We start from the raw sequence: 16,102 nt of genomic DNA on the forward strand, positions 1-16,102 counted from the left end.
TGGTTTTTGCTATTCAGCATTTATTTTATTAACAACATCAACTCATTTTTTACATATAATGGATTTCTTTATGCAGTTAATTAATAAACAATCAGTATCGGCCTTTCTCGTGCTATTGCCGATATGCCGATGGTTTCAAATTCATCAAAAATCGGCCGATAAATATCGGTGGCCGATACATCGGTGCATCACTAGTTAATATGTAATAAAAGTATGCTTACACACCACAATAAACAAATGTGTAACCTATACAGACCTTGGTTAACGGGTAAGTCAATGAATAACTTGTTAACATGAATGTTGTGCAAAGTAACTGCAACAATTTAAAAAGTTAATAAATGTAAAAGATGAAATAGGTCAGTGTAAGAGAAATACTGCTATTTCAAACTTTTTCAAAAACACAGGGGTAGGGACATACAAAAATATTACACAAATAAAATATTTGGAATTTCACTATTACTAGAGTTAAAATACTTAATTTTTATTTAAGCATTTAGAAAATTACCCATGCACATGCGTACAAGTAAATACTTATTATATTATTATTATTATATTATACTTGTTATATGTGCATACAAAGGATGTTTTTTAGGCTATTCGGCTCTTTACACTCAAATAGCGCACTTCGATTTACATGGATGGCATCATCAAAGAAGGAATATTCATGTCTGGTATGTGTAAAAGTATATCTGGTGGTAGGGGAGTTCTTCCACAAAACTGAAACTGCCTTTATTTCCTTTAAAAAAAGAGTTAGTCTACACTTTATTCAGTAGCAAATAAATGTAAATATATATGCATGGTCTTGTGTATATTTTCTGAACATGTTTAATTTAGTAAGAAGTACTAGAGTTATCCATTTTAAACATCTCCAATAGCATTTGTGACTTCCTCTAACCACCCAAATGCAGCTTGTTCAGAATGCTGGGGTGCTCAATAAAATGAGACTGAGATATACAGAATATTGAACATCTGGAATCAGGTTTTAATATCGCTGTTCATGTTGATACGATAGTGTGACGCCATACTGCCCTCTACTGTTGCTATGATCAAACACCCTGAGCACCTAGAACTCTGAAACAACATCTAATTAAATTTGAGTTGTACAGGGAAGAAGTCTTTGGAGACAAACATAATGAGTACAAACTGTTTTAGTTTACTAAAGACTAGTTTATGAAGCAAAGCAAAAGACAAAGTACATACAGAAACGGAAAAGCAGCAAATACCTGTCCTTTTCTGTACCAAAACATATATTTTACATAAAAAGATACAAAAATGTTTTATTAATTATGAAAACAAAGAAAAGAATGTATATCAAAATATTTAAAATAGCCTCTGTGTACTTGTTGTAGATGGTTGCAAACTCTTTGTAACAAAATACATTTAAGGCAGTCGTAGCCTGATGGCTAGAAGGTCAGTTATTGTAACCCAAGAGTTGCTGGTTTGATTCTCATGACTGGCAGGCTGTGACTGAGGTGTCTTGAGCAAAGCGAACTGAAATGTTAGCTTAAAAGGTAAGGTCAAGTTTCAGTTATTTTGTCTTGCTGAAATAAGACTGCCCGTGAAGCAGAAACTGAAAGCCCACTCCAAAACCTATGCGCTTTACAGTGTCTCTTCATCTTGATTGAGAGCCATAATGCTTGGGTACCTGGAAAAGAGCTACATTTACTGTCAACCAGTGTGTTTAGCAAATCTGTTTTTGGTGGAGGTGAATAAGAGATAATACCTCCTCTGAGACACCTGGGAATGTGAACAGATAATGAAATGGCCTGCTTATTTAACATGCAGATTTATGCATGGTGTAATTAATTTGCCAATTTTCCTTGATTGATGTCCCTGTGTGTTTTAAAGCAGACATCAGGCTATAATTACTCCCCATGTTGTGCTCCCTGCATTGTTTCATACAAAAAACACGTAATTGTCCACCTCAATAATTGGGTAAAACAGTGAGCAGCTGCTATTTGCCGAGAGAAGCAATTCAAACGCACACAATATTGATCTCTTTTGTTTAATTCCACTGAAATATACCATTAAAGCCATGACATCTAGTTTCAACAGTACTGTTTATCAAAATAAGAATGAAAGTGCTTAATGTCTTTTGGATGACAAAACTGTGTTATACTTTTCTCATTCGTTTCTTAGGGCGCTGGGTAAAAGGTGACGTGCCCACGAGCGAGTCAGGTGAATGAGACACATAACTGCCTTCTGAGCCACCAGGAGATGGAGGGATGCCAGCCTCAGTCATAGCGGACATGGGGCCTTCTTCAAAAACGTCACTTGCCAGAACACCATGACCTGAAACCTGGGCTTCTTCACTGTCCTGGGGTTCCATCTTCACATGGGTTAGATGCCACAGGGGAGAGCTGTTCACTGCTGTCTCTGGTGAAAACAATCAACAAACATTTTATTCAGACTTTATGAATTGTGTTTGGCTTCAACAATCCTTGCTGCTATTTCCTTAAAAAAATTTAATAGATGGATTTATATAATTGGTAGTATAGTAGCAGTGCTTTTTATTGTAAATACAGACTCAATGCAGTACATAAGCACTGTCACTGTGGTCAGGCAAGTGTAGGGAAAGTTTAGCCAGTGTCATCAAAAATGTTGTGCGCTGCTATATTAGAAAGAATTATGGCATAATTAATGTTGATATCTTTCTCTGTTTAGTCGAGAAGAAATTATGTTTTTTGAGGAAAACATTGCAGGATTTTTCTCATTTTAATGGACTTTAATAGAGCCCAACACTTAGGATGCGTCTCATTTCTCTGTCTTACCCCTTACCCCGGTTTTGCGCGTTCATGTGAGGCGAAGTGGTGTCTCAATTCTCAGTTTGATCAAGGGCTAGGGCCAAGGTGTAGGGATACATAGCCCTTGAAACGAAGTGTGATAAGGACCACACTTGAAAGAGAGGGGTAAACGTTATCTCAGGAGAGCCGGCATCAAGACGACTGTCAAGGAGTCGCACAAATGAAAGTAACGTTATTTTCTGCAGTTTAATTGAGATTATATTATGACACTCATGTTTTATGATACTTTTAATAAAATGTTCAAGCGGTTTTAATTGTAATGTTTTTGTTTTGAATCGCTAGTTAAGGCGCTAGCTAGCAGCTAAGTTATGCGCTATTTGTTGAGCTCCGCTCAGGCAATCGATACCACAACCTGAGACAACGGCATCTTCTTTGTTTGTCAACACTTGTCTGTTTACGTAGCAGCCAGTTAGCGGCAAGGGAAGATGACGCAAACGGTAATCGAGTGGTGTCTCATTTTTTAGACGAACGATCTGTCTTACCCCTTTCCCCTTTACTTGGTTTCGAGGGGTAAGGGGAAGACGAAGGGGAAGGGGTAAGACAGAGAAATGAGATTGGCCCTTAATACTTAACTCAACACTTAACAGTTTTTTCAACGAAGTTTCAAAGGACTCTAAACGATCCCAAATGAGGCATAAGGGTCTTATCTAGCAAAACGATTGTCATTTTTGACAATAAAAATAACAAATATACACTTTTAAACCACAATTTCTCGTCTAGATCCGGTCCTCAAAGCGCAGCGCGACCTTACGCAATACGTCATGATGTCAAGAGGTCACAGAGGACGAAAGCGAAACTCCGCCCCAGTGTTTACAAGTGTGTTGAAAGAGGACCGTTCCCACGTTGTTGTATGTGGAATTATACTAATTAATGTCTTTGTGTCAGTTTATTGTTTACAATGGTCCGCAAATTGCGTTTATATATGTATCACGTGACCTCCCTACGTTACTACGCATTTACGTTAGGTTGCGCTGGACCGGATCTAGACGAGAAATTGTGGTTTAAAAGTGCATATTTTTTATTTTTCTTGTCAAAAATGACAACCGTCATTGCTAGATAAGACCCTTATGCCTCGTTTGGGATTGTTTATAGTCCTTTGAAACTTCGTTGAAAAAACTGTTAGATGTTGAGTTAAGTGTTAAGTGTTGGGCTCTATTAAAGTCCATTAAAAATGAGAAAAATCCTGCAATGTTTTCCTCAAAAAACATAATTTCTTCTCGACTGAACAAAGAAAGACATCAACATTTTGGATGACATGGTGGTGAGTAAATTATCTGGATTTTTCTTTTAAGAAAATTGACTATTCCTTTAAGTCTGTGTCATGTTAATCAAACAACCCAACACAGATAAAAATTATAATTACATTTAATTAATACAATGAAGACGGTTATTATTTATTTGATTCGATTTCTGTACCAAATGCTAATTTTAGACCTTACTTAATGTGCAACTTTCTTCTTATTTATAAATATTTGTAATTTCTTTATTTGTTCTTTCTTTAAAGGGATAGTTCACCCAAAAATAAAAATTCTGTCATCATTTCCTCACTCTCATTTTGTTACAAACCCGCATAAATTTCTTTGTTCTGATAAACACAAAGAAAGATATTTTGAGAAATGTTTTTAACCAAACCGTTCGTGGACCCCATTGACTTCCATTGTACGAAAAAATAATACTATGAAGTAAATGGGGTCCACAAATGGTTTGGTTACAAACATTTCTCAAAGTATCTTCCTTTATGTTTATCAGAACAAAGAAATGTATACAGGTTTGTAACAACATGAGAGTGAGGAAATGATGACAGAATGTTCATTTTTTTGGGGTGAACGATCCCTTTAAGATTTTCCCACCATTTTTTTTGCTGATCTGAAAAATGATACGGTTCATGCCTCAAAAACCGTAATGTGATCCGGTGCACCCCTAGTTTTACAAATTTCCATTTACCATGATAATTATTGATATTGGCTACTACGAAAAAAATGTTGTGATACATTTTTTTTGCAATATTGCCCAGCCCTACGATAAGTTTAAATTGATAGTTTTTTTGAAAACTCAAACTACACACTTATTTTACAATCCAACTAGCATGTTATTTAGACAATTTTTTTATTTGCATAAGGAAGCTGGAGTTTTGATTGCCACTGGCTGTATTCCACTGCAGTAAAGGCTTATTGAACTATTACAGTGAACGATTATTTCATTGACTGATCGTTAATTTAAACAATCATCAAATATGGGGAATTGCATAAATTGACATCCCTAGTAATTACGAAAATAACCATTCAGAAAAAAATAAAACACAATACAATTTTTACAGCAACCTGGTGGTAGTGTTAAGTGTAACTCTAACTAGCTTTAAAAATGGGATAGTGAGGAGACTATCATTGGTTTATTGCACATTACGCCCTAAACACACCCATTAATCATTAAGAAAATAGGGACAATTCTTTGAGACCATTTTTCGGACACGCCCTAAGTGAACTTACATCACTTTAGACCATGCAATTAGATTGTTAAAATATGGCCTTAACACTTAGGGAGACTGCAAAGAAAAATTATAAAGCTGCAAAAGTGTTATACAAGTTGTTGTATACATTGGAAAATTGAATTAATACATTAATTGATGTTCTAAAATGACAAATTTTTTTCTAAATTTTAATGTGAACCTGATATATGAGGTGACTGACCTTCATCCAATCCTCCAGGCAGTCTCTCACTGGAGGTACCTATGACACCAGTGGGCAGTGTCTGGTCACCTGAAGGCAGGTCCACTTCCAGTTCCTCACTCAGAGGGAATGTGATGTCACTCACCGGCTCCTCTTTAACTTTCAGGGGTTTGGATTCCTCCAGAGCGCTTTCTGGATTTACCAGCCTTTCATACTCTTCTGAGAGCTCCTTACTGACCTACAGGATACAAACATACTAGCCAATTAATTCCAAAACAACAAAATGTGGAAATTACTAGACATTTTTTTTTAAATAATAGTGAACTTATCGAAAATATAGAATAACACAAACAGCATTTAAATCAAAATTGGTATTTGTTAGTATCTTTAAGGTAATCACAATTTCCTTGAATCTGCAAAAAAATTACATATTAATGATTGTTCTACCAATTAGGCTATATAAGTTTAATTTAATTGTATCAACCTGGGGCTGGATTCACTAAACATTCTTAATAACAAAATTATTTTTAACCGCCATGTTTTTTTATGTATTGTGTAGTCAGATATTGCAATTTACTTCCCCAAAATTAGTTTATTAAAGAGCAGATATTTGAAAGATTCATGTTTTCTATTTGAAAGGTAAAGGTTTACATGCATGTAAGGTAAAAAAAAGTGTTTTATAATATGCATTTCATTTTTCCTTATTTCCCAACGACTCATAATAAAGATTAATTTTATCAACCCCCTGCTTTGTGTGAAGCTACTCTGCTCTGATTGATTGCCGTTGCACATTACTCTGTGTTTATAACGGAAAGGGACTACAGCAGGGGTTCTCAAGCTTTTGCAACTTACGGTCAGAGGTTGAAAGTAACAAATTATATTTATTAATTTTACTGTAATTGAGTAAACTCAAGCTAAACTCACAAAAAGAATTGGCGTGGCAGGGGGCTTGGGACTTGTAGAATTATGAAGGGATTTTGATATCTGTTCTGTTGCAATTGCACTGCGTTAAACTTGACTTTTATTTTCTGGCATATTTAAGGCTAACAGTTGCATGCGGTCAACTTTTAAATACTCTTCCTATGGGATTCATGTGATTGTCAGCGGACTTTGTGGACATGATGACGAGATATTGAACTATTTGATATCCATTTGCAATACCATGGCATCGCAACAAAGTTTACTTTTATTTAAGGCATATTTAAGGCTCTTGGCGTGCTTAGATTACCTTGAGATTTGGCACACACATCACAGTTGTTGGCTGTGGACAAAAAGGTCAGACAAAGGTGTCTCTTTAGTGCCTCACTAGCAACCCCATTTGTCTAAAATGTGGGGTTACTTTTACCTACAGTCCACTGATATTTAGTGTAGACGTGCAAGGCATCTGCATTGCTGCTTGCATCTATATTTATTTTTTTTATTAGGACCCGAGTGCTGAGGAGCAGGCCAGACCGGCCTGCACCGAAAGGTGTGAAGCCCTATTGTTTTCTTAGAATTTATTAGGGCTCGAGCACCGAGAAGCAAGTCAGAATGGCCTGCACCAAAAGGTGCGAAGCCCTATTGTTTTCCTTAGAATTTATTTATTAGGACCCGAGCACTGAGGAGCAGGCCCTGCCCCAAAAGGTGTGAAGTATGGGTGTGCCATATCATACCGTTCACGATAATACAGGTATAATTTTTATCAATGATATAGCGACGTGATGACGTATGGTGCATTTACGTTCCCTAACACGCACAGCAACAACAGCTGAGAGCAAGAACAGCATGTGAGCAACGCGAGTACAACTCGAGGAGGAGATACTAGCAGCAGCGGGTGATGTGCAGCCAAAAAGTAAACGAGCATCGCAGTGCAAATTACTTTAGTCACTGGTAAACTAATTGTTAAGGAGTCGCGTTATATAGGGAAAACACTACCAACCCCTACCACTGTGATGACAGTAACTTACTTTACTGACTGCATTTAAAACCCAAAAAAATTTCACTGACGCACGTTTACTTCATATTTAATTAGACAGATCCATCTTTTCTATTCATTTTCCATTAAATTATGTGATCTGATGAGTTTAAAGCTCTGTTTTATCCTGTCCACTGGTACTGGCAAATGTGTTACAAACTGTGAATAAGCACTAGATAAGCACTGCCAAATTAGAAGCACACCACAATCCTAGTGTGGCGACAACGTGCTGCCCTCCTTTAGCACCTAATGATCCAGTGAACCCAGCTAGATCATAGCAGCTGACTGCTATGATCTAATAATTAGGTGAAATGTCTTTAAAATGGGCATGATATACTTTATTTTTTATATATATCTGTACAAATGGGTACTGGAACACAGACAGTCAAAACCTGAGAGGTCCCAGATCCTGTTCCTCAAATTAAGCCTTGGATTTTTCATTGTTCTCAACAATAACCTTTTTTTACTGTGACATTTTTTGCACAATTAAGGAAAATGTATTTGTTTCAAACCATAATATTTCCTATAAAACACTGCCATAATTAATTATTCATTAAGAAAAGTGACACTCTTTGAACTTGTAAAACATTTTGAATGATATAGCAGTATCGGATCAGGATTGGTATTGGCCAATTCTCAGATTTTTGGTATCAAAATCGGATCGGAAATGGAAAAAGTGGTATCATTGCATCACTAACTGCAAGTATTAAGCCTGGAATAACATTGGAAGTGTCTTACCTGCACCATGTAGCTGTGGTAATCTTTGATTCGAACCTGCCAGAAGCGCCTGAGTGCCAATACACTACCAATGCCCACCTCATGAAAGACCTGTTCAACCACATCAGGGAAAGGTGTAGAGCCCTGGCAGGCCTCCCTATCCACAGCCACACGCAGCAGCTTGGTAAGTCGTAGATAGTGCTCATGGACCAGGTCAGTCAAAGTCTCCAGCACGCTCTCATTTGCTGACTCAAAACCAACGTGAGCAAGAACTGTGGCAACTGACTGATACAGAAGTTGACGACAAGATGGCCAGCTCAGCTCTGTGACCGGCTCACCTTTGCCTCTGAAAGGAAATAAATAATATATAGAAGTGGAAAAGAACAGCAAAATGCATTTATAAAAGGGTCATATCATACTTTATTTCTTATTTTATTCAAAGTCCTTTATTTTTAAGCAGTCAAGTTTCTTGCCCATTAAAAAAAATGAATCTATCAATAATGAACAAAAGTTAATAGGTTTAACCCTTAAACAGGCAATGTGCACCACGGGATACGCTCTCTTCAGTGTCTTGTTTGGGGCATAAAAAAGATTTTTCAACCAAATCCTTCTATCAGTTATCAAACCTTGGTCTGTCTTGAATATGTGGGTAACATTATTTGCTTCAAGTTTTTTTTTATTGATTGGTCAGCCCGACCTAAATCCAACATGGCCACCGGTTTTGCAGGACAGTCAGATTTTGTGGTAAGAAAATGAATATTAATCTTACTTTTCTTCTTTAAAAAAAATATTAATACTGCTAATATTAATTGTGAACATTGTCTTAAGGTGCTGAAGAAGAAAATTCGGTTATATGTTGTTTATATTGTTATTTGGCACATTTTGAAATATACGTATCCCCTGAGATACATTGCCTGATTAGGGTATAAAAAAGGGATTAACCACAATATGGCCTATCATTGTATTTTGAGTTGAAAAAATGTAATAAATGATTAAATTTGCAGGTTAAACTGATATTCGTATATTTAGGTGACTGCATCTTAGCATTTTAACTGGATATTTTCTTTCGCGGCTTCACAACAGCTAATTTTATGGTATAAGGAATGATAGGGAATATGAGTTATAGAGCCAATACCAATGAATTCTTCAGATTTTGAGAAAAGTGATGAAGATGAAATTTTTTGTGACAGTGCAGTAGTTTATTAGAACCAAGAAATGTAGGTCATTTTCCTCATGCTAGCCATGCATTCCTCTAAATTGCAGCCAATAAGAGGCCTCTGCATGAAACACATATAGACACATATAGTTTACATTGAGGGGTAGTTCAGGTAGTATGCAAAATTAATCAATTCTTAAATAATTGACCAAACTAGTATTATCTAAAAAATATATTTTTTTTGCAGTTGGAGCAGAAAAAGCACCAACGAAGCCAATGAAGACATTTAAAAACTGCTCATTCTTAGTTAGGCCTACTTACATTTAGTTGTGTTATTTACATGCAATGTTACTAGTAAACCTGTTGTTTACACAGTTTAAAATGGATGAAAAAATATATATGGCATGTTTTAGAGCAAGAGAGGAAGTCAGAATCACATAATTTTTGCTGCAAATAAAAAATAAATTTTGATGACTTAATCCTTTTTTTATACCTTAATAGGGCAATGTATCCCGGGAGATACAACTCATAAAATCCTGAATATATCAAATATTTTAAAAATTCCAATGAATATCTATTACATAAGTCCAGATGATACAAAAAATGTCATGAAATGATTTTTTGCTCATCGTTTTCCACTCTTGCCTGTTTAAGGGATAATAGGGGTGCGACGAGATCTCATGCGAGATTATTATATTAAAAATATAAATTAAATATGTCTCATAGAGGTGAAATGCTGGCCATTTCTTTAACAAAAGGCTGCATCCTTCGGAGGTCGCATTTGTTGACTGCATAACAGTCTTATTACAGAATATTAACAATTATAAAGTTTACTATTATATTTAGTTAATCGTTCATTGTTGTAATATGCTTATGACTTGCGTAATGTAATGCTCAGTTATCTCAAATAAACCAGGCTAGATGATGTATGTAGCCTGCATATGTGACCTCCAGAGGATGCAGCTTTCTGTTTGAAAAAACGGCCACTGTGTCCTGATATTAGCATAAAGTTGAGTTTGTGGCAAAACCTTTTACAGTGCATGCATTTTATTCGTTTATTCGTCATTTTACGGCGTGTGCTTTTTTGTTTGGGTTTCCAATAATGTCAATTTGGAAACTCATATAAAGTCAGAGAAGCATTGTGATTGTCTGTTGATCAGTGTTAGATGTGAAGTGTCTCAGCAGATTAAACCCTGACTCTGAGTTAACATGATTTAATGTCAGCATGTTCTTGCTCAAGAATGACAGTGGCTGTATCATTTCTATTGTAAAGAACTGGACAAATATTAAAGTGCACCCATTTCATTGCTCCGCGCTCAAAGCATTTCATAATTACTCCGCTCAAACTCCGCTCTGGGTATACAATTTTCCGCTCCTCGCTCACTCCCCGCGCCGTTCTTACTTACGTATCGCTCCGTTTTCGCTCTACGGCAATTAAAAAAAAAAAAAAAAACGAATATGCAGTACTAAGAGAAGAACATCATATACTTTATTGGAAGAATTTGAAACAGTAGCTAACATTAGCCCAAATTAGGCTATCATTTAGCTCACGTTTAAACAAAGCAAAACAAAAAATGTGTTAAAATTAAATAAATGATTAAATGAAAAACCTCATATAAAATAAATGATCAAACAAAAAACATTACATTAAATCAAAGAAAGAAATCACAAACTAAAATATTAATTTAAACAAATAGCCAAACGAAAAAATATAGGGCTACTGCCTTCACTTTATGCCAACTTTTATAGGCTATTAAAGGCGGAGTCCACGATGTTTGAAAGCCAATGTTGATATTTGAAATCACCCAAACAAACACGCCCCTACCCCAATAGAATCTGGACCTTCTGTTGATAGACCCGCCCCACACATACGCAACCCGGCATTTGATTTGATTTGATTGGCTATAAGTGTGTTTTGGTAGTCGGCCCGTCTCCTTTTCCAACGCGTTTTTCAAACATCGTGGACTCCGCCTTTAATTATAGAACTATTCTGAACAAAAAAAATGCTGGCTGGTTGAACATATTTTTATTTTATACGCAGTTTTTAAGTGAAGAACATCACATACGGAAATAGTAGCTAATATTAGCTCAAATTAACCTATCATTTACATAACTTTTAAACAATAATGATTAAATGGTTATTACTTTTAAATAAATTATTAAATGAAAAACCTCATATAAAATAAATTAAACGAAAAACATAACATGAAATAAAAGAAATAAATCAAAAACTAAAATATTAATTTAGACAAATAGCCAAACGAAAAAATATAGATAGTCTACTGCCTTTACTTTAAGCCAACTTTTATATTAATACTAGAAATATTCTGAATCTGAACAAAACAAATGCTGGCTGGCTTAACATATTTTTAATTAAAGCTATATCTCCAATGCCGCATTCACTTTAAGAAAAACGAGCTTTTGCAGAGTGGCAGGTGCCAAGCACATGCGCTGAATTTCTCTCCGCTCTTGCACGCACGAGTGTTCACACAATTTATATCTCTTCAATCACTTCCATGCAATTGTTCTATATTTCCCGAAGTGTGTATGCGCTCAGACTGCGTCCTCTTGTGCATTCGCAAATCCATCAGCTCTCGCGCGCTCTCTGGAATGTGGGGCTTTGGTCCGAAACGCTCCGCTGATCACGCGCGCGTCAAACGGTCTCTGTGCGTTGCGCTTGGTGCAGAGTGCTCATGGGAGTTGTACTTTACCAGTGTCGCATTGCGTATTGTTTATCATTTCGCATCTTTTAAGAAAACTACAATTAAAAAATTATATTCAACCTGCCAAAGTGGCTAGTGGGATTGGCTGTCTTACCCGCCACAGCCGAAATCTACCCGCATTTGGCGGGTGTTAATGTCAAGCCCTGTATATAAATGTTTGTGAAAGTACTAGTGAGACAACAATACAAATGCAAACGAATGCAAAATATGTTAAGAAACATTTTAGGTTCCCCTCTGTTTTCTCACAGTGGTTTGGTCCGGAGTCTGACGAGTCGTGACTCGTAACCGAGCAATAGTGGAGCGTTTTCGGAGCGAGAGAAAATCACAACGCTTCGACATAAAAAAAAAACGTTCCTCGCTCCTGGAAAATTACGCCACTCCACTCCTCGCTCCGCTCCCACTCCGCACCGCTCACATACTCTGATGTGTATGTATATGTGTATGTGTATGTGTATATAATACGTGCTGAGGGCTCGACATTAAGGCTTGTCCGGGAAAAGTGGATTTTTTGTAGGACAAGTCTAAGAGAAAATTAGTTGTCCGACTGGACAAGTTAAATTTCAAACAATGTTACTTCACGTTATGTGCCATTAACGACAGAGCAGAACACGCAGCGCAAACACCGAGCGGAATATTGAACAGAGAGCGCGGATCGCCGACACACACACGTTTACATTACTGTTATTGTTACTAAACAAGCTGCGCGCGCATTAAACCTGATCGCCAAACACGGAGGGGCGGGAGTCGCGGGACGGCATGGAGTGGAGAGTGATGTTTTTTCAGGCTCCGGCGTGAATATAAATGACTTCACTGTGTGTCAAAAAAGCCGATTTAAGTCCGTATTTTTATGTTTTTTATAAGAGAACCTCTCTTTCAGCGCGCCTATATGAGTGTGTGCTGCGCGACAGCTGATTTTAATCTGACAGAGTTCGTCACTGTACATTAAAAATCATTGAAAAAACATTACAGCGTATATGTTAGTATTTAGATTGATTTTATATATAACAGATAATCTAGATACAGTTGTCCTAATAAGTTTTTTAAAACATAGTAATGTTTTAATGTTTTGCTTTATTGTTTTAATGTCAGACAATCATTGAAATGTGGGAAAACTGAAGAGAAAGGCAGCAGATATAGCATCCTTCTTCAGAAAGAGTAGCAAGAAGCAGCCAAATGAATCTTAGTAAAATACATTTCAGTGGCCTAAATTCACATGATTTTCTGGTCTCTATAGTTTTTTCAGCAATGGAAAGTAAATTTCAAAAGTTTTTTTTTATTAAATAGTTTAAAAAAAAACATGAGGTTGAATTATGACTATAAATTGTATGTTAATATCAATTCATTTTAATTAAAATTAAAGTATTGTAGCAATTGTATGTTATACATTATTCTGATTAACACACCTATAATACTTAAAAGTATCTTAAGGTTGGATGATAGATATTTTATGTGCCACCAGAGTAACTGCTGGCCCCTGCCTGGCCACCCCTATGAAAAATCCCTTGCTCTGCCACTGATTAGCAAAACACAAAAAATACATTATATTATAAATCTTTACCCGGACAAGTGACATTTGTGCATGGACAAGTGAAACACAAATATACTTGTTCGAAGGACAAGTTGCTCAAAAAGTTAATGTCAAGCCCTGCGTGCTGTTCATTTCAAACTTAACGTATTAGATAGGAAATAAACAGCAACACAATGTTCTGTAAGTTTGTGTAATTACTTTGTTTTATAGACGTCTGTAACAGACCTAAGTCATATTTGCTGCATAGTTGCATTTTTTTCTAGTTAATGTAGTGATTACTTTTATTTCTGGTGCTATATTATATTATATTATATTAGCCGTTTCTCAATATGCGTTCTTGTCTGTACTTGCGTTCTTGTGGACTTATGAAACGTCATCAGTCGCGGCCCAAGTACTGTTCCAATTCAAAGTTTGCATCAAGCCCAAGCCCATTTTATCGAGGATGCATCAGAGGAGACTTGTGTGGACTTATGACAGCGAAGTTTCCCAGAATGCATTTCGCGTCAGAAGTTCGTTCTTCCGAGTCTGAACTTGCAAGTCCGAACTAGGAAGGACACAAGTCCGAACTTGGCGTACTTGGTATTGAGAAACGGCTTATGTCTCTAATAAGATCGGTCACAAACATGATCCCTGCACGATATAATGTGTTGCATGTTATTAACTTACTGTCATGCATTGTGTGCAACATTTTTTGTCTCCCTCTTCGTGTTTTGTCCACTTTCCCGGTTGCTAAAAAAACTCTTAAGCCTCTTAAAAGTCCTCGTCTGTGCTCCTAACAATTTTGACCTTAAGACCTCTTTTAAGGGTTAATATGCTTTCTGAATTACTTTTTTCTTTACTAGGATTTTTTCTTTAATTTTAAGAGTAAACGCCCACATTTCTAAGAATTTTCTTAGAATTGCGTCACTAGGAGCTACTTTTTGCATTAAGATTCTTTATGAATACGGTCCCAGATTTTTTACAAAGCTCATCGATCTGAAAAGTGCTGTGTCCCTGTTTGGCCAGATTACCAGTACGTTGTGATTGACCTGCACTGAAAAAAAAATTATTATGGCCCCAATTAAATGAAGCAAAATTCAATTTAGCTAGTTTAAACTATTTAATTTAAGGTTTGGATTTTAAATAATATATATTAATAGGTTTTATGCAAATTACATGTGTTTTAAATCCAAGTCATGTCAATTAATTTAATTCAGTTTAAAAAATTAGGTTGGTTCTTTCGCATGTGCGCAAATGCACATTTTCCCTGGTGCTAAAATCAGTTTCCAGTCAGGTTCACGGTGAAACTGAAAATGGTTTATTTCAGCCCCAAAGTTTTGCTCAGTCGGTCTTTTGCATAGTAAGTAAAGACTGTGGCATTTATTATTGTAAATCAACATTAATCTAAAATATACATTAACAAGTTGCCACTAGGGGTGGAACGGTACACAGAAGTCCCGGTTCGGTTCGTACCTCGGTTCAGGGGCCACGGTTCGATTCACTTTCGGTACAATGGAGGGAAAAGCAAAACAAAAATGAAGAAGGCATTTTTTTTAGTACTTAAGATAATCTTAAAAACATAGGTGTCCTTATCAGTGTTATTTTGAGATGTCATGAATATGAACTGAAATGCATTTAACATACTATCTCGTATTTCAAAAATGTATACCACTTTAAGTAATTTTGTACCCATCTTTAATAGAAATATGGGTTCAAATGTATTACAAGTGTTACCTAAATACATTTTAAAATTACATTTTGGCCTTATTTCATATAGATGTACTAAAGAATAAAAAAATAGGCTTGTAGGATGAATTAATAGGCGTGTACGACTTCACGAGGCGCTGCAAGAAACGACAAGTGGATGACGTCAGAGTAACGCGAGAGCGATTTGAAATCAGCCTCCTCCGCAAGATTTCTCGCGGTACTCTGACGCTGATGGCTTTAAAAAAGCAGCTGAACTCCACAGAACTGCGCCTCGTCCATTAATTGTATATTAGCAGGACAATTTATCTCCTACTTCTCAGCATGAGAAATACAAAGTGTGGCATGTGAGCGTGTGAACTGACTGAAATGCGTGTGTGTCAAGGTGAATGCGTGAGACTTGAGAGCCCCGATTAGATGTATTTCCACTCACATACCTAACAACTGCTGAACAACGCCGACGCAAAGTCCTCGTCTTTTCCACCACTCTCTCGCCTGTACTATTGTAACTGACTGGAAAACTGAAGTTTTGCCAAACTTGCGATCTTAAAGAGGCTGGCGGAGCGTCTTGTGGAACACCACTTGCCATCCTCGCTATCGCTGCTCACTAACTGACTGGACCGGCGTCGACCTGACAAAAAACTGCAGAGTGCCAGAATGTAGACGGGCTCTGATAGAGCGCATACATAGGCGGAACTCGGCTGCATCGGCGCCAATCAGAGCTTCAGAGCTAAAACGGGGCAACAGATTAGCTGTCCATAAAGAACCCGTGGATCTAACAGTAGTTCCGCATTACATTAATTATTTTGCACGCAAGTTTTTTTTTATTTTCATACCGTGTATTCTCCGTTTAAATTCATGCACCAAACCG

General features: G+C 36.6%; 1 protein-coding gene across 7 annotated transcripts in view; it reads right to left on the reverse strand.

Moving 5' to 3' along the window:
* LOC129417159 (STAGA complex 65 subunit gamma) overlaps positions 1–16,102 on the reverse strand; it is a 19,960-nt gene continuing 3,858 nt past the window's right edge. For all 7 annotated transcript variants that reach the window (XM_055171648.2, XM_055171645.2, XM_055171647.2 and 4 more), the window contains 3 exons: positions 8,163–8,487; positions 5,492–5,708; positions 1–2,376 (listed from right to left, as the gene is read on the reverse strand). In XM_055171648.2, coding sequence (XP_055027623.2) covers positions 2,114–2,376; positions 5,492–5,708; positions 8,163–8,487 — 805 coding nt within the window. In that variant the 3' untranslated portion in view covers positions 1–2,113. The remainder of the gene's footprint in view (positions 2,377–5,491; positions 5,709–8,162; positions 8,488–16,102) is intronic.

The sequence above is a fragment of the Misgurnus anguillicaudatus genome, unplaced genomic scaffold (genome assembly GCF_027580225.2).
Source record: "Misgurnus anguillicaudatus unplaced genomic scaffold, ASM2758022v2 HiC_scaffold_28, whole genome shotgun sequence".
Classification (NCBI taxonomy): Eukaryota; Metazoa; Chordata; class Actinopteri; order Cypriniformes; family Cobitidae; genus Misgurnus; species Misgurnus anguillicaudatus.